This window comes from Ciona robusta, unplaced genomic scaffold (assembly GCF_009617815.1).
Source record: "Ciona robusta unplaced genomic scaffold, ASM961781v2 AP042735.1".
Classification (NCBI taxonomy): Eukaryota; Metazoa; Chordata; class Ascidiacea; order Phlebobranchia; family Cionidae; genus Ciona; species Ciona robusta.
The window spans coordinates 1-19168 of NW_028323114.1; the positions used below are offsets into that span (position 1 = coordinate 1).

A 19168-nucleotide genomic window follows, 5' to 3' on the forward strand; every position below is an offset into this window, starting at 1 on the left:
CCCTCGTTAAACGATGCTAAGTTACACGTCCGCAAACTCGTCCCTCGTTAAACAAGCTAAGTTACACGTCCGCGAACTTGTCCCTCGTTAAACAAAGTTAAGTTACACGGCCGTGAACTCGTTCCTCGATAACAATGCTAAGTTACACGTCTGCAAACTCGTCCCTTGTTAAACTAGGCGACGCTACGTTACACGGCCGCGAACTCGTCCCTCGTTAAACGAAGCTAAGTTACACGTCCGCGAACTCGTCCCTCGTTAAACGATGCTAAGTTACACGTCTGCGAACTCGTCCCTTGTTAAACTAGGCGACGCTACGTTACATGCCGCGAACTCGTCCCTCGTTAAACATGCTACCTTACACGTTCGTGAACTCGCCCCCTGTTAAACGACGCTACGTTACATGGCCGCGAAATTATCCCGCCCCCCCTTTATTTCCGTCTGGGTGCGCCACTGCCGTTGTGCTTTTCTCCAACGATTTTACTTTCCCTGAAGTTTTGGTTCGTAAATACACGCGTTATTAGCAGACGAATGTTTCCGACGACGCTTTATTGCCACATTAAAAATTTATATTAAAATTGTTGATACTTGTGACACGGTGCCTATGAAGTATTTTCCTGTATTACTTATGTAGTTTTTACCGACCGCCCGTCGCCGCAGGTTCTGATGATGTCATACATGATTCCCTTGATTCGGCCGAATTCATTGGGGATAAATGGCCGAATATTCGGTTTTGGGCCGAATCATTTTTTTAACGATTCGGTATCACTAAATATAATCGATATTACTTTAACAATAATCTATTTTGGTAACTCAAATACAGTTTCAAGATATCTTATTAAACTTACTTCAGGTCCAAAGCTTTCAACGTATCTGCTTCAGCTGTGGATAGTTTAGGTGGATACTCCTCACCTCGTTCCTTACAATCTACATGCTTCCAAACTCCAATGAGGCATTCCATTGTGTGCGGTCCACTGTGTGTTGTGCAGCCATCAGGATACACTAACAGAAGTAAATTCAATTATTTAGATAGATCACTTCAGTTGTAACAAATACCGAATGGTTTTTGATTGTATCAATCTTTTATCAATCAGTTTATATGGTATCATCAAATCTAAAGCTCGTAGTAAAACTGAACAAAACTAGTGACTAACATACCTGTTCCAAAGCACTCTAACTGCACATCTCTATCTCCAGAATCAGCTAAGCTTTTTTTGTTGATTACATGATCAAACAACTGGCTACATACAGGAGAGGGAAGGCATGTTAATAAAACTTACACTGTTATAAACTAGAGCACTTCTTTTTTTTTCCATTCCATATGGCTGTGGTCCTACGTTGAGACATGTCAGGGAACAAGGGGTTGATGCATGTCCCATAACCAAAACCATGTATGTAATCACATTCACTATAGGATATATTGTTATAATTGCAAAACACAAAATATTAAGTTAACCTATATGAAAAAATAGGCAAAAAACAAAGCTTTTACACAGGATTTTTTTGTTAGCTAGAGAATATACTTTAATTTAATCTTTTACTGCATTCTAATGCAGCAATTTTAGTCTAATTGAATATTACAGTTCTTACTTGAGGTTGTATGCAACCAGTACATCTTGTTCAGAGGTTGGCAATTTAACAGGAGCATGTGTTCCGTCGTTTCTACAACCTTTCAAGTTCCAGATAGTTGTAAGACAATCCACACTGTGAGGTCCATTGTATGTGAGGCAGTTTTCAGGAAACACTAAAAAAATCGGGGCAAGGAATGGAACAGAAGGATTTTAGGAATAAGATTTAAACAACTTAACACATTCATAACTTAAGAGGTTATTGTTTTTTGTTTAGTATAGCTGATAATTCCAGAAACCAACTGGGTTAAAAAATGACAGTTAAGAGTCTTTTAAAAAACACACACACCCCACAATCGCAGCAGCATTAAGCATCAAACTCTGTATTCATTGTTTAGAAAGCGAATGCTTTTACCACTATCAACATGGCAAAGTGCCGGCCATATTATCACCAGTTTTAACCCTAAACGCAATAGGTTTTTTTAAAATAAATAATAAGTTGCTTAAATAGCAAAATAGGACCCACCCAACCCATAGCAATTTAACTGATGCTGTTCTTCTCCTTGATCTGCCATAATTTTTGACACCTTCATTGTAGCATTCATCTCTCTGTTTTAATTAGAAATTAAGCAAACACAGATAAAAGTAAACGAAACATGTTACAAAGCCATCTATACCTCGCCTATTATAAAAAAGTGTAAAACTTACACCAAGGTCATGTCAACAAGTGGCTCAAGGTCAAACTCATCAAGCTTAGGTGGATATTTCTCCCCTTCGACTTTGCAACCCACTTTCTTCCATGTACTTATAAGGCACTCCATGGAATGAGGACCGTAGAATGTTGTACAGTTTTCTTGATACTCTATTGATTAACAACTTAATATTAAAATGTGGGACAAAAATAGTTTAACTGCAAATAAATGTAAATATTATACACAGACCAATTCCAAAGCATTCCAATTGTTTCTGAGTATTCCCTGAATCTGCCTCTGTCCTGTATTCAAGCATATGCTGTTCTAAACTCCTATAAAACAATTTATTATCTTCTCTGTTTATTCACAATTTTTTAACATGGAACTAAATAAACCTTACTTTAGGCAGCAAACGACAGTTTTGGAAAAATTATTGTATAGTGGTTGTCATGTACCTCTTGCATTTTAAAGAAGGTAAATAAACAACGGTTAACTCCATATATTTAAATTTTAATTATAGGATCATACCAATTAAAAATAAAATTTGCGTATTGATAGAAATGCTTATGATCTAAAGATACCAGGAAAGTTTCAAAAATACAGCTTTTGAAAAATCTGTATAAGATACCAAATTAAACGCTGGAGTAAATAAAAAGCCAGGTTTATTTGAATAATTAAAACATAAGAAAGTTGAGCATCTCTGCCCATACACATATTTTCAATCTTCTTAGTATGCCTTTTTGACACCTCATTTTTTGCATTCAGAGAATAATGAAAACAATAAGCAGATTAAAAATATTTTGTTAATGCATGCAGTTATGCACTAGTGCCATAGTGTTAGAAGTAAACATACTTTTCCTAATTAATAATTGGATATTAAATCATTCACACACTAGAAAACAAAATGTTCAGTATAAAAATTTATAACAAATGAAAAAATTACAACTTGATTATATAATTTTGTTGACTGTGTGTAGTTAACGGTGTGGAATAACTTACTTTAAGTTTAAAGCATCTAGAGAATTTCTTTCACTTGGATTTAGTTTCGAGGGAGCCTTGGTACCTTTGTTCAAACAACCTCGGATATTCCATATTGAATTGAGACACTCAATTGAGTAAGGACCATAAAAGCTCAAACAATTGTCTGGAAATTCTGTAAAAATTTAACACGTTGACAAACATTTAAAAATTAATAACATTGATATTTACCAATTCCATAACAGTCAAGTTGTTCTGGTTTTGAACCCGTATCCGCTGATGTTTTTATTGGCTTTATGTCAGTTTCAAGTGATCTAAAAAGTAAAATGATCAAACATACATGCAATAAAACATAACAGCAGTAAACACTTAAATAGACTTTCATTAAAATATACCCACAGTCGTTTAGCCAAGGTCTAAGGTACAGGAACAAGTTGATATTTCTTACGTTAGGGGAGTGTTCTTCATTGTGTCTATGATTTCACTTGATCGTTTCTCAGGATATTTATCACCCATTTCAACACAACCAACCCTTTTCCACAAGTTGTTCAAGCATTCTACGGTATGCCTTCCATTTAATGTTGTGCAACCGTCGGGGTAGTCTGTGAATTTGAGCGATTTGAGCAACATGTTATTTATTAAGCAATAAACCATTACAATTATAAAATTTATTTGTAAGCTTTATATCCATAATACAGTTTACTTGTCATGCAAACAAATGTGAAAGCATCGGTGCAAGCTTCTTCAGTCCAATATGCATTTCCATCAGCACCAGCAGCTACACAGTCTTTTGCTGAGACTGAACCACTTCTAGTTGGTGACCAGTTGGTGTAGTGGCCACCAGGTTGATCATGTGGCTCACCATTTGACCATATAAAAGATCCTTTAAAATAAACATTACTAAAATGTGATGTGAATGACAATAATGAAGATAAATAAATACTATTTTCAGTTTACCATTGCAAGTTATCTTAAAGTCACCTTAAAGGAATTGGTACCTGTAATACATAACTGCCAGATTTAAGTTACCTTCAGTTGCAATGTCATCAAGTCCAATCCACCATTTTTCAACCCCAGTAATTTTTAATGAATTCTCCACCTTTTTACGAAATACTTCTGCTACCTCTGAAGTTATAAGCTGAAAAATTATGTGGGATTTTAATACAAAATATGTAAAGTATAAATTAAGAATTAATCAATTAATACATACGCTGTACATACAGCTAAATTTCAACAGAATTAAACAGAGCATAAAAACATGTAACGTTATGGCATAATATTTACAGATGGCAAGATTTCCATATTGTCCGCACACGTGCTCTTTGCATCTGCATGAGTTTGTTTATTCACATGGAATCTGAACTTTGGTGTCAAACCAAGGTCTAACAACTCTGTGATGAAAAACAAATAAATCTACATTTAATTGCTCAATGTAAATTACAGATGTTCTTTTTTTAAATGTTTTACCTGTACCATTACATAGCTCATGGAATACACCAACTTCTAGGTTAGTGGAATTGGCAGAGATTTCTTCTATTAGAACACTCATCTTCCTGAGAGTAAGTAAGGAAAATGCTCTCAGAGAATCAGCAGAAAGGCTTGCTGTACAACGCTGAGAATATTAAACAAGTGGGATTTAAAAACTTTACTGTAAGTTTTGGTAATGGCACAAGCAACTCAGATCAACTATTAGTTACCTGAACAAAATAATGTTCCACACAGCCTTGAACAAGTGGAGGGTTGTAGGTTGGACATTGTGAAGGCAGCTCTATAATTTAATACATAACAATGAATGAATATAACTTTCTTTATTCTAACTTAGTGGGGAAACAGCAGTTTGGTATATAACATGGCTCATTAAGGTTTTGTTTTGGTGCCAGTTTACGTAATGCATGGCTGACAATTTAGAAAACCCATTAGTGACCTCTTGGTTGGAGTACATACTGTTGATGTTAAGTGTCTTGCCCAAGGACACATATGCTCACAAAGCTAGCAGGCAGAAGGGTGAACTCCAAACCTCTGTCTTAGAGACAGGCTTGTTAACCACTGTACTACTATGTTGATAAAAAACATTGGTCTATGAGAACAAGTCAACTAACAAAAAATAGGTTGGTAAAAAATATTCAAACCAGGATCCATAAAAAGTAAAATCTCATTAAAGCACACTTACCAGATTCACAGACAAAAGGCTTCTTTTTATCGCACCACTCATCTACCCAATACTCATTGGTAATATCCGAAAAATCTGCTTTACCAACATCAGTTAAATCAATTCGCATAGCACCACAGTTTTCCACACACCATTTATTATCAGGTTGAGCATGTTCAGATCCACCAAGATACCAACGTTCAAATGGGAATGGACCTGTGTGTGTAGAAAGCAATTTATTACTTACCTGTCTTGATAAAAAGTGCATCTAACTAAGGACAACGTTGGTAAATTTATTAATGGGATTTAAACATTTACCTTTTTCGCAAAATACATGCTGTTTCATGTAAGAGCCGCAATCAACCCAGCCTCGTAGATGGTAAAAACAACCATAAGCTTCTTCCATACCATTACTTCCAGGAGGATCGGAACTGCCCCATATTACATTGTTAGGATCAGGATGAATCCAAAATTGTGGTACTATAACAAAAATATTGAAACAAATAGATCAATCTATTCAATTTCCTTTTTTTACAATTGCACGAGAACACTTCACCCAGTTGCAGCTGCTAACAAACATAAATTGTTTTCTTCATAATTATAACAAATATAATTTATGTATGTTATTCAATTCTTTAAATATGATAATGTTCAATATGTTTATAAAATATGTTGCTGAGTAAAAACTAATGTTCTTGTTTAAATGTGTTAATTACAAACCAATATATGGAACATTTTATTTTGATACGGTAGTGTTATATTGATGGAAATTACATTAATAATAATAATTCTTTAAGAACTTACGTGCGAGTTGCTCTTCTGTTGGTAGTGGAAAATTATGATTATGATACCATTGACGTTGCATAAATATTTGAGTGCCATCAGACCACTGAAATGATCTCAAATCTTCGTCAGTTCGGGCAAAGTCCAACCACATTCCACTGGGGTCGTAGTATCCAGGATAATCATTCTCTTCTTTTGCCGCTAACCATATTGGTGCATATACCTTTAAAATAAAAACTATTAGTATGACACAGCACCAGATAACATATTATATTACAGAGGGTTCAGTGTCACAAAGCTCCATATATATTCAACATCAAGATAAGAGGTTGTATTTTTGGAGTAAACACTCAATCAAAGAAGAGTTTTTTTTTATTTAAAAAAAAATTCAATCATGTTCCAATCACTACCATGCACTACTTGAATAAACAAATTTTTATTAGGTATTAACAGTTAGCATAGAAACAACTGTTTACGTTTCCTTTTTAATATAATGCAACTGAGTACTGACCACAGTCTACAGTACTTTCATATTCTTTGATTGGCAGCTTTTGAAACAAATGTAAACAAATAACATACATTTAATATCGAATAAACAATAAAGTCTCACATTCAAGCTGTAAGTTCATAATAAAACTAAACTTAACTTACCTTTAACAACGCAATAAGTCTATCATGCTCACTTTTATCCAGTAAATAGGGTAAGTGTGAACCTGTGAGAGTACAATGATCTATGGCTTCCTGGCGGTTGTACCAAGGCTCAGTGTTAAAATAGAAAAAATGCCAACGCTCCGTTAGAGTGGTAAAGTTATACGTATACAATGGAAGTTCTCCGCCTACAGTCATGTCTACGAGATAAAAAAAATACAATGTCCACTTAAGAATTCCTAAAGAATAACTTTAAACTAATGAAGGCAATCACAGCCCTGGAGACTCACGTCGGCAATTGGCAATTGCCGATAGTTTTGCCGACGCATTTGGACAAACCGTCGGCAGTTTATTGCCGACAATGTAGAAAAAACGCAAAAAAAAATATTTTTTTAACAAAATATTTTCATATTGCAGACGCGAAATTGCAAAAATTACGGGCGATAAAAGCTAAAAGTGAGGTAATATAATACATATAGTAGTCGTATATAGCAAATGAAGTCAGGCGCACCGATTTCCTAACGCACCTGCGCGTTGACTATATGACGTCATTAACGTTTTTTTTCGGCGGGAATCGGTAACACGACCTTTCTCACAGCTGAGTGTAAAATAAATGTAATTTGCGGTAATAAATAGCCTAGATATGTTCCAGTAGTAGAACTGCTGTATATTTAGGATGTTTTCCTCAGCCAAGCGGCATGTTTATTACGAAATGGTAAGGAAGGATTCACACGTGGATTCATTGCATCATAATAGCGATTGTTTGACTTGGCAATTGATTACGACATAATAGCAATTCACACGCTGATTATTTGCGTCATAATAAAAAACAGGTTGGATATTTGCCTTTTTACGTAAGCGATCAAGTAAAAGTAAAGGATTGATACGTTTGCAATAAATACTTCGACCTGGGCTATGAAGCAGATGATGTGAGTAATGTTTTGTGAATTTGGTGTTAACAATAGGAATGTGTTGAAGTTGTAAAAGCTCAGGTTCGCCGAGATTCAACCAAAAGCTCGGCACGAGCTTATGATGTCATTAAGGAGAAAGGCGTACGAGAATACGTTCCTTTTTGGACGAAAGGCGTCGCTAATTAAAATCATTTAGAACACGTGGGTTGCGGTGAAAGAGAAGACGTAATGCAGCACTTTGTATTATTTCAATATAAAAAAAGTTTGGGAATTTATGTTTCTTTATTAAAAATCAATCTAATCTGATACGAACCATTGGGCGCTCGTGTTATACGATACCGACTGTTATTCGAGACGGGCGAGTCTCCAGGGCTGCAATCTAAAGTAATAAAAATGCTTTTTCACATTGCACAAGGCTCCCATACAAAACATTAAAAGAACGAATCTCAAAAAAATAAACACACTGCTGCCGACTCCCAGAAATGTAAAGGTGCCACCCATCTTTTGAATTTTTCAAATGCCGTTATACACAGTATTTACCTGCCGGAATACCAAACTATCAGGTTTACAATTTAATATACTGTATGTTACCCGTACACGTTTAATCAATAGAAAGTGGAGCAGCATAGTTTTAATAAACACCACAAGCATGTTTTGTTTTAAAAATAATGTGTTATTTTAAAAAGATTTCCATGACAGAATATTTATTAAACCAAGAAAATACAAAATAAACTAGTGCTACAAATTAATAGAAATAAAGTGCTACAGGACCACAAATCTATATTCCAGTCAAAACTATAATATATTCTACATATGTGGATCCTGCTTCAAGCTGTACAGCGGTCTCATACCAACCACCAAATCATAAGAGAGAACTGTACCGTTCACACGCTTATGATGTATTTAATATGAACATAAGAATTCTTTACAACTGCTTGATCAAAAACGTGAAAAAGCAAATAATCAACCTAGTTTAGGTAGTTTATTATCACCTTTTTAACAAGTGAATTACATTTATTTTACACAAAACAGTGGGTACAAGGCACTAATTTTATGAAGTGAATGGCAAAAAGTACAAGGGTGTGGCATTTAGGCTACCGAATGATTTAAAAGATGACCAGGGCTCGACATTAACGCTCGTCTGCTTGTCCCAGGCAACCAAAACAGTCGACGGGACAAGTGAATTTTGTTAGGCACTTGTCCAAAGGGACAAGTAGGGAAATAACGTTTATATTGAATGTTAAATAAGCCGGCGAATTGACAAATTCGTATGTTTAGGCTTCACAAGCCCATTGTGTAAAGAGGCGATATAAAATTAGAGAAATCGTTGATGCGAACGCACCGGCTCGTGCATTCGACTGCCTGAGAGCTTGCTTTCATTTGTAAGTTTTTTAACAACCAAGTCAAAGTTAATGTCTTTATAAGTAGCTATTTAATAAGGCCGTTAAAATAATCACCCTTATTTTTAAAAACATTAAAATTATTTAGTTTAGTTTTAGTTTTTTTTACAAAATGTTTTTTTTCACAAAAACTAAAAATGTACTGGTTAACCAAAGAGTGTTACAATCTCTCCTCCTCCTTTTCCACCAGTAAACCTGTGTTATTTCGTAACAAAAATTTACCTTGGCAGCCCCTTGTAAATATATTTGAAACTGTTATATTTTATGGCTGCACCACTCATTGATATAGTCAATGCGCTGCTCTCTTATATCCAACAAATTAAGAAAATCAGTGTGGTGGATGAAAAATTTAATTACGACATCACGTTTTGGACCTACAAGATGTTACACAACACAGCGAGGAAGTAAAACACATATTCACACATGAAGTGTGGCAATCACCCAGTATAAAGTTATCTGACAAAATTAGGCTGGACAAATTAAGTTCTGAATGTTGTTGTTAAGTCAGAATTGGTGTTAAAACAAACACAGAAGGAATTGTCCCTTACCTCCAAAATCTGGTGGCAAGTTAACAGATTCATAATCTGAAAATGCCCATTCTGCTTTCTCATAAACGCTTTGTGGGTTGGTTCGAAGTAATCCAATCCATACTGTAGAGCCAAAAGCCAAGAGGTGCATTCGTGCTTTTGTGTAGATAAAATCGTTTCTAGCCTTTGTTTTTGGCATAGCTAAGTGGCCATATGTGTCTAAATACCATTTTCATTAAATACATGCTTGAATATTTTTATTTAAAAAATTACCTTTGCAAAAATTTGAAGCCTCTGTATGCCTTACACGTTCTTTAAAGAAAAGATAAGTCTTACCCTCAAACATTTCCTCATGTGTTGCTGTTATGCCTGAATTCATCAACATATTAATTATAAAATTTTCTTGTATTTACAATCAAAATTTTATCTAAAACATAATACAACAATGAGATCTTCTGACATTTGTCCATTTCAGAATTTAATAGTAATTTTAACATTAAATTTTAAACTTAACAAATGTGTCTCTGTTCAAAACGTAACACAAAATAAAAATTACCTGAAGATTTGTCACAGTCTTTGGAACCCTCCTTGAAAATACCATTGCACTGGCACACTTCGTTAATGCAGTTTTGTAAACCATGGCAACTAACAGTAACAGGGCAGGCAAGTGCCGGAATATCTAAACATACAATAAAGTAAAATGTGTATAATCTATTATATTGGGCAAATAAAAAAGACATGACCTTTTATTTTTTATCTGCCATGCATACCCTTAAATGCAAACATTATCAATAAATTAGGTTTGAATTTTAAATTTGTAGGCAGATGAAATCATGTGATTGCAAACATTTAATACAGCACAAATAAATGTGGTTCATCTGTATGAAAATCATTGTTATGTTAAGTTATAGGGATGCGAAAAAATATTAAAAAGCAACTTAAGCAACAAAAAGATAACGCGACTAGTCAACATGGTTTTTTTCTTTATTTGTTTTTTATCAGTTAAGAATTTACTCTTTAAAAAGTAACGAAGAGTAGCAATGCTCAACACGGGCAAATTATGGGTGACTAGTTTTTCTGTGTGGATGAGCAACGTTTTTGGAATGAACAGGAAGAATTCCCGTGTACTTTTCCCCATCAAGAGCGAGCCCGAGCTTTTAGAACTTCGGCAAATTCTTATTGGGTTACCAAACTAATATTAATTACCAGTCACACTCATGGCTTGTCACTTTAGCACCCAGCAGTGGCGTCGATTTTATAAAAACGTAGGGGTTGCGACATTACACTATGTTAGCTGAAAGTAGGTATATGTAGAACAAGTAAAACCACGCATATAACGTGTGCGGCATTCAATAGAAAAGGTATGACATAAGTCTGGCAGTTGATTGCGGGTAAGTGTTTAAAAACTTGACAATATGACATGTAAATATCATCATATAAATGCCAATACGTTGATTATACAGACAGACGGTCACCCGTTGGCCGTACGCTAATGGACCACATCACAATACCGCGTATGACGTCACATTATTCAACTGACAGGTGCAGCATTGCGCAATATCTTACGTTAATTCTCTGCGTCACAATATTGGTTATAATGCAACATTTGACTTTAAAACTCGTAATTGCGCAACATAAAACTAAAAGTTGTTCGCATCACAATTGAACACGTAACAATTTTGTGTTGGTTGACGGGCGCAATGAAGTTTAAAAAAATCATTTTAACAAAAGTCGAGGAAACAAAAAAAGTTAATTAAACATGCGTCAATCATGTTGTACAACACACGATCAAAGCTACGTTCGCCCATCACCAATCAAAGGAGCATTACCGGCACCGCCACGATCTCCCTTTTAACAGACGAACTTAACAGGATAAGGTTTGCGAGCGAGAATAATGTTTCACATGTAGGCTAAATAATGAATGTGTGAATTGTTATTATGTTGCAATAATCGACGTGTAAATTGTTATTATGTCGTAATGAATCCACGCGTGAATCCTTACTATTTCGTAACAAACATGTTGCTTGGCTGAAGAAAATATCATATATAAATATAAAGCAGTGACCGACCCGATTTAGGTAGTTCATTTTCGCACGTTTAACAGCCAAATTACATTGATTTTACACGCAACTGTTGTTAGGGATTCATGGCATGTGCGCGTCTTAGAAAAAGAACACCTATTCCTTTAGTTTAATTTTCTCCTGGTCGCGTGTTTTAAGTTTAATTCGAATTGCCTTCGGGAGAAAAGCAGCTTTGGAAGTAGACGTTAGACAAAATTTAAAAGGTAGAAATGACTAGTAAACATTACATTCTCACACAATAATATAATTGTTACTGTAACAATTGGCGATTTTGCGATTATCAATGTGACGTAAACACTTGTCTGACGTAACACGCAGCCGTTATAGGTAACCGCGCAGGGTACAAAAACGGCTAGTTTATGCGTTGGGAGAATGAAGGTGTTGCGTAACTACTATAAAGTAATTGTTTGATAAAGTTAAATATATTTATTTAAGAAGAATTTAAGAATAATTTCCTTTAATAATTTGAAAATCCAGGGGTTGCTGCAACCCCTGCAAAATTGTCAGGGTAGGTCTGCATACCCTGCACCATATAAATCGACGCCAGTGGCACCCAGTATACATTGTTGTTTGCACACTACACGCAAATTCACTTTTGTAAACTTTAACAACAAGTACAAACCATTTCTTGTGGCTGTTGGACCAATATTGGGTCGATGTAGGCAGGTAGCTGAAAGATAAAATAAATATGATAAAGATTAAAGTTTGTAAAAAAATGCAATTTGTCATAAACCCTTTAAAGACGAGTAATGCAAACATGCATTCTGAAACAGGTGTTCTTAATAATGTTCCTGTGTTATAGTTGGTTGATATCCAAAGCTGGTTTTATTTAAAAGTAAAAAGAAATAAAGAATTATCCACCAATATAATCTTTTAAAAGAACATTCTAGCATTTAAAAGTATTTAGTAACTTAGTTTTGAATTTATTTTTTCAAATATAGTTTGAATTCCACCCAAAAACCAAGGTTTAAAATAATGTCCTTTGGTCAAAGAAAGGCAAGTTTTTTATCTCTACTTTTTTGGAAGGTTTGCCCTTCTAACTTACCAGTTAAACATGAAGTTTAGGAAACTGAAGCTGTTTATAGTTAGAATTTTTTAGTTAAAACATAAGTTACGCAGTTAGCATACTTTTACTTAAAACATTATTGTATTTTTTGATGTCATCAGTTGAAATCCTTTTATAACCAGAAATCAACTTTTCAGTAAATCCTTTAGTTATATTTGGCCAAAATCCTAAGTTACACATAAATACAAGTTTTTGATGATGTCATTTAAAATTTGTTAACATCATCAAAATAAAGTATTGTAGCAATTTTTCCAAATAACAAAAGTCTGAGCGATTAGATTTTAAAAGACGCAGCAGGCTGAAATGATCATTCTGCCCAGTACGATGATGCTGGCATTTGGGGGCCATATCGCTGTGTTTATTTAGATGCTGCAACGAAGAGGGTAAAACTAGTTTTTTCTATGCTGCGTTTAACGATTCGCATATCGTGTCAAAATCATAAATCGCATGGCCCTGCAAGACATAAGTACTTTCTATACTTGGTAGTATATATCTATAACCTGGATTGATCACTAAGATATGATCGCTATATAAATAATAAAAATAGTATAGGATGTACAGACATAACGTGTAAGGTAAAGACACTTAACATGAAATGCACCTTTTTGACAAATAAATGGCCTCGTCTCTGCACAGTTTGTGACTTTCCACTGCCACGAATCAGCCCTGTCAATTTTTACACAATCTTCATTTTCGTGCGCTTGTGCTTCAACTGAAGGGTGAAAGTTGTTATAATTAAATACGGGCAAAGCCTCCCCTTTGTTCCATATAAATCTTCCTGTAAATGGTGGAAATCATTATTAAAAATGACATAAAAAACATAGTGGGTAAAAAACGTATTATAGATATGTTTGGCAATTATTAAAGTTGTTGGAGTAATGATTTAAATCGAAAAAACAAACCTTCATGCATTGTATCATCTAACCCAATCCAAAAGGAAGAGTGAGCACTCAAGGTTAGGTTGCTTGTTATAGCATCACTCAGTGCATTTTGTATTGATGAAGTTGAAATCTGGAAAATATTACCATTATTGAATAGTCCTAATCAAAATGATTTATTGGAATGGCAAACATAAACTACAAAAAGTAACCAACCGAGTAAAACAGTAGTCCATCTAAACCTCTGCAGTGATCTTCAGCGTCATCAAAGTTTTTAGAATCAGTGACCACTTCATACAATATTCCACTGACCAGCTCCACAACTGTAATTTAACGGATTACAATTAGATATGTATATAATCTAATGCTTAAATTTGTGGCTGGCACTCAGAAAAGAAGAGAGAAAACATGAAATTCATTTTCATTACTTATCACAGAAATAATATATTATAGCCTACATACTATTTTTAAACATTATTTTTTTTAAAATTGCAATAAAAAATCATATTCTGTAGTTCAGTAATTTAATTTCATGTTTAGGCAACAAGGTTTATTGGTATTACAAACACATGGTACACTAAAGGTTTGACCTGGGATTCAATGTCCCTTGTCATAGCTGATTACATTTTTTTAAATTATAATTGTTATATAAATATAGTACAACACAATTTAGTTTGGGAGATGAACACGAGTTGAGTAAGCACCAATAAGCTAAAATATGTTTATATACTTCTCAGACTAGATTTATGACTCTATACAAAAATCACAGCTACACACATAGGTTTAGGTACTTACATCCATGGACATAACGCTGTCTTGTACCTGTGCGAGAAAATTATTTTTACCAATGTAAACCGCCATAAAATATTGTGCTGCTCAAACTTGGGACAGTACTTTAATAAAAGCGGTTTTATTTCAATGTTTGTTTGAGTCAATTTCCCTCTTTTATAGTTCATTTTCTCATTTAACAACTCAAGATTGAAGAAATACCGCTTTATCATTGATAATGTCACCATTCGGACCGTCAAAAAAAGTCTGAACCAATAACAGTTTTAAATGCATTGCTGTGTGCCATTGTTATATTATGGAAAGGGGAACTATAAAGACCAGTCCGCGTTGCGCCAGGCAACTTTTTTACACAGCAGGCAATCATTATGTATTTGCTGAAATTTAGAAAAATATATAACGTAAATATGTGTGTCTGGATCACATTTAACGGCCACACCAGCTTACGAGTTGCCATGAATGTAACTTTAGGGGTGATTCATTTGGGATTTGTATGTATTTACTTACATAAAGTAAACAACAAAACTGTGAATAGTTTCCTTAACATTCCTTATACGTTTCCTGTTATAAACAGAATCAGTTTGCCGTAAATCTGTTTTATTCACTTGGGTTTTCTTTACGGAAAATAATCATTCAACTGCCGCGAAATTTTTAAACTGTGCCTGCGAAGATAAGATGAGAGGTAGGGCGACTTTTTTACATAATAAAACCTACTGAAACGATCCGATGCTGAATTATTAAAGAGGGTTCAAAAAACTTAAAATGCAACTAAAAATTTCCACAGCAACCTACGTAAAAACAAACAGGTAAAAGCAGAATATACGGACTCTGGTCAAAAGTAACAGAAGACAAACAAGACGCATACCACCAAGACAAACAAGACGCATACAAAGCGGACGCCATATTTTAAAAATATCCGCAATGCGGCAAAAACAGAAAGATTTGCGGTGCACTATCGCAATCTAGCAGACAATGTTATTGAAAACAAAAATCCGCAACATGTTACCAAAGAGGTATACGGTGCACTACTGCCATCTACCCGACGCAAATATTTAACACACAATCCGTAAAATGACACCAAAGAGGTATACAATAAACTACTGCCACCTACCGGACGCTGATATTTAAAGCCAAATCCGCAATGCGACATCAAAGAGGTATACAGTCATGGCGCCCTCTATATAGTTATAGAGGGCGCCATGTATACAGTGCACTACTGCCAGCTACCGGGCGTGAATATTTGAAACAAAACTCACAATGGGACACCAAGAGATCGGCAGTGTACTACCGCTTTCTAGGTATACATTGCAATATACTGCCATCTACGGAACGTGGATATTTAAAACTAAATTCGCAATGAGACACCAAAGCGGCATACAGTGTACTACTGCAACCTAGCGAACGTGGATGTTTAAAACAAAATCCGCAATGTGACATCAAAGAGTTATACAGTGCACTACTGCTAACTACCGGGTGTAAATATTTAAAACAAAACACGCAACGTGGCACCAAAGAGGAATACAGTGCACTACTGTCACCTTCTGGACGCCGACATTTAAAACAAAATCTGTATGTGACATCAAAGAGGTATATGCATGCAGTGCACTAACGCCAACTACCGGACGCGGGTATTTTAAACACAATCCACAAAGTGACATCAATTAAGAGATCGGCAGTTTACTACCGCAGAGAATTAAAACAAAATCCGCAATGTGACCAAAGAAGTATACAGTGCACCACCGGCAACTACCGGACGCGAATATTTAAAATACAATCTCAATGTGACACTAAAGAGGTATACTAATACTACTATCATTCTTTACTACTATACAGTGCTCTACCGTCATCTACCGGACGTAAATATTTCGCACTAGCTGCACAAATGACTTGTTTCTGAATAACAATCACGTAAAAAAAAAGATTTGTCCCATTTTACAGGCATTAAGACGAATGAACACCTCTTTACTTCGGAATAAGGCGTTAATTTCTGAAAAAATGAGCATAATCCGAAAACTTGTGGTTTTAAGCCGTTACATGGCACAAAAACGAAAAACGAACCTTGCTTATAACCGCCGCGTACTAATTCTTCTTTCGCTAACCTTGGAAAACCCTCTAATCACGCGGCTAAACTTTAAAACGATATATTGAAAAAACGTGGTTTCTGGAAAAGAAAATTCTTTTCTCTATTTGCCAAACTTAAAAAGTGCGTATCCTTGACGGGCCCGGAGTCGTCAGTCGGTTAAGCAAACACGGCATGCAAATCTAAATGTAAAAAGTATGCGGCGGGATGAGGCTCGCTTGACGCAATGTACAAGCAAAATCTATGGCTTGTTGTAGCTTTAGTTGGTTATTGTCAAGCGTTGACGAACGCTGTAGGACCATAGTATCATAGTCTTATGATGGTATACTGAAGAAAGTATATGGTAGGACGACATTCTATTTATAAAGGTGTCGAGTACTAACCCTTTCCTACATTCTTTCTCGTTAATATTTTCCAACTCACATTATTCAGTTAACAGATGGAGATTGTAAAGAAAATCGAAATGGTAACGTGTAAACGTTATATGCAAACCGATTTAACGTAAACACCGTTCACGTTCTCCACTGTAACAGCGTACGCTGTGCAGTCCTTTATGTGCTCGTACACATCCGCACTAAAACATAAGCAAATCCACACTAACGAAGCGGTTGACTCTGCTTCGACGGCAGAAATATGTTATATGTAGTTTACTCGAATTTATAATGCATAAAGATGAAATTTAAACAGTCGTGTTGCGTAACTATTACATCTGGCGTAACTGAGTTTATCATTGAGAGACACATCGTGCAGTTTTTTAAGCGAGTACGCAGGGAATTATGACTAGTCCGCCGGTTCGGCGAACCAACGTCACTTTTTAGTGTAAAACATTCTTTCTGTTATTGTTTTCGCACGTGTTTTATGCTATGAAAGCCATCTTATGTTTTGTGTCGGGAGGGCAGTATAGGAGTTTTCTTATACTCTTGCTGTCCTCACGTTTGTCTCTAGCCTGATGCCGCTCGTTTGTCGTTACGTTAAAGTGAGCGCCTGCGTGCTAGCGTGAAGGGATTACACAACATAGAGAACTAATATGTATTTTTAGTTCTCTATGGTTACAGCACCTTTAAAACGAACATAAGCAAACAAAGATCTTAGCTCATCGGCTTGTGTGATTTCATAAGCTTCCGCTTGCCTGGAACACTTTTCTAGAACATCGTTAAATCTTTTAACCAATGTTTCATCTGCTTGACTGATTTACTTCAAAGGATAAGCTTAAAATACTTTAAAGATAACTAACTACATTGTGAAACAGGAACCTATACTCTAAAACAAACTGTTAAAAGTAATCGAAGACAAACTAAATGCATAGGCCTACATTAACTGAAGTACAGTACTATTGGCAAAGCAACACAAAGAAACTGAGTAACGTGGGAAATGAAAAAAGCGAAAAAACGCAGGAATGTCAATTACAAGACGACGTGCGTGGCATGTAAATTACCCCCACAATTCATTCAGCTCACCTACATTTCAATGGATGGCAATTCATTACCGCTAAGGGTCGACTCGGAACGAATGGTTTATGCCACAGTGGTATGCCATTTCTAGAAGACAAAATCAAACTGTACAAAATATTTTAGCCCGTTTTATTATACACGATTCTTCGATTGGTACGACAAAAGTTCGTTAGTTTTAATATGATTTAACTAGCATCTTATTATTACCACCTTTTTTATAGATTGAAATCATGTTTTATTCGTTTGACATCGAAATTTAATAAATATATATACATATATATATAAAGTACGGTGGTGGAAGATGGGAGACTTTGCCAGACGAGACTGTTTTTATTTTTACGGACCCTATTTAATTGATTTTCAGGAAAATACTGTCACAGAATCATTCGACAGTATTATCACGACTTTATAAAACGCGCGTCAAAGCTGATTACTGTTTTTTAAATATAAAAAAGTAGGTAAAGTACATATAAACGTAACTTATAGTAGGGTGGGGAAAGACAGGACACTTTTAACAAAAAAATAATATTCAGATATCCTGGTTCCGTTTTAAACAATTAACAACGGTCTGTAGAAGTTGTGGGGATACGGTTTTATATTTCTTTGAATGTTCTTTGTATACTACCAAACTGGAAGAGAAAAAAGGCTGAAAAGGAGTCCCATCTCCCCCCACCCTACTATACTTTATCCTCGCGTGGCCGACGTCGTAATATATTCGTTCTGATTGATATATTAGTACCAGGCGCTATTAAGGATGTGCCGAGACGCTACTGCGCTATAGGTCGGAACAAATATAATGACCACGTGGATCAAATTTATTATGACCCTCCGTTGAAAACGTTCCCGACACGACTTTTACACGTTAAAACTTTAGTTTTTAACTTAAAGTCAGCACTCAGCAATACTGAGTTTGTGTTATTTTATCCTTCACAAAGTAACCACTAACAAACTTATTTTATGCTATAGTTTAAAAAGCACATTTTACTTGTCTTTTACAGGTGCTGGTGGATCGAGGGGATCCTAGGATAGAAAAAATATAGCGGCCACTTGCGATTCCTTCTACTTGTGCCACTAACCTAAAATTTTGGCCCTGTACTAACTAGAACCCATCTGCGGTTCTAGGCTATATCCCCCCAGGCGTTTTCCCCCGCCCGTGACTATTCCCCAACCCGC

The 19168-nt window shown here is 35.4% G+C and overlaps 2 protein-coding genes across 2 annotated transcripts; both read right to left on the reverse strand.

Moving 5' to 3' along the window:
* Window positions 1-526: 526 nt before the first annotated feature.
* LOC149724368 (uncharacterized) lies at window positions 527-2631 on the reverse strand. Its single transcript, XM_089893194.1, has 5 exons — window positions 2274-2631; window positions 2092-2174; window positions 1588-1741; window positions 1156-1238; window positions 527-999 (listed from the first exon to the last, which is right to left on the reverse strand). The coding sequence occupies exons 1-5, from the start codon at window positions 2384-2386 to the stop codon at window positions 842-844; spliced, it is 591 nt and encodes a 196-aa protein (XP_089749320.1). The 5' UTR covers window positions 2387-2631; the 3' UTR covers window positions 527-841.
* A 511-nt stretch (window positions 2632-3142) lies between these two features.
* Window positions 3143-15396, reverse strand: LOC149724369 (uncharacterized). The gene is made up of 22 exons (XM_089893193.1): window positions 14972-15396; window positions 14474-14500; window positions 13895-14001; window positions 13703-13811; window positions 13402-13578; window positions 12357-12404; window positions 10210-10332; window positions 9927-10022; window positions 9675-9872; window positions 6819-7015; window positions 6189-6390; window positions 5703-5864; window positions 5406-5600; window positions 4933-5003; window positions 4703-4847; window positions 4520-4626; window positions 4265-4373; window positions 3939-4118; window positions 3684-3837; window positions 3467-3549; window positions 3257-3410; window positions 3143-3149 (listed from the first exon to the last, which is right to left on the reverse strand). Exons 1-22 carry the CDS (start codon window positions 15009-15011, stop codon window positions 3143-3145), a joined length of 2691 nt encoding a protein of 896 aa, XP_089749319.1. The 5' UTR covers window positions 15012-15396.
* Between the last annotated feature and the right edge of the window lie 3772 nt (window positions 15397-19168).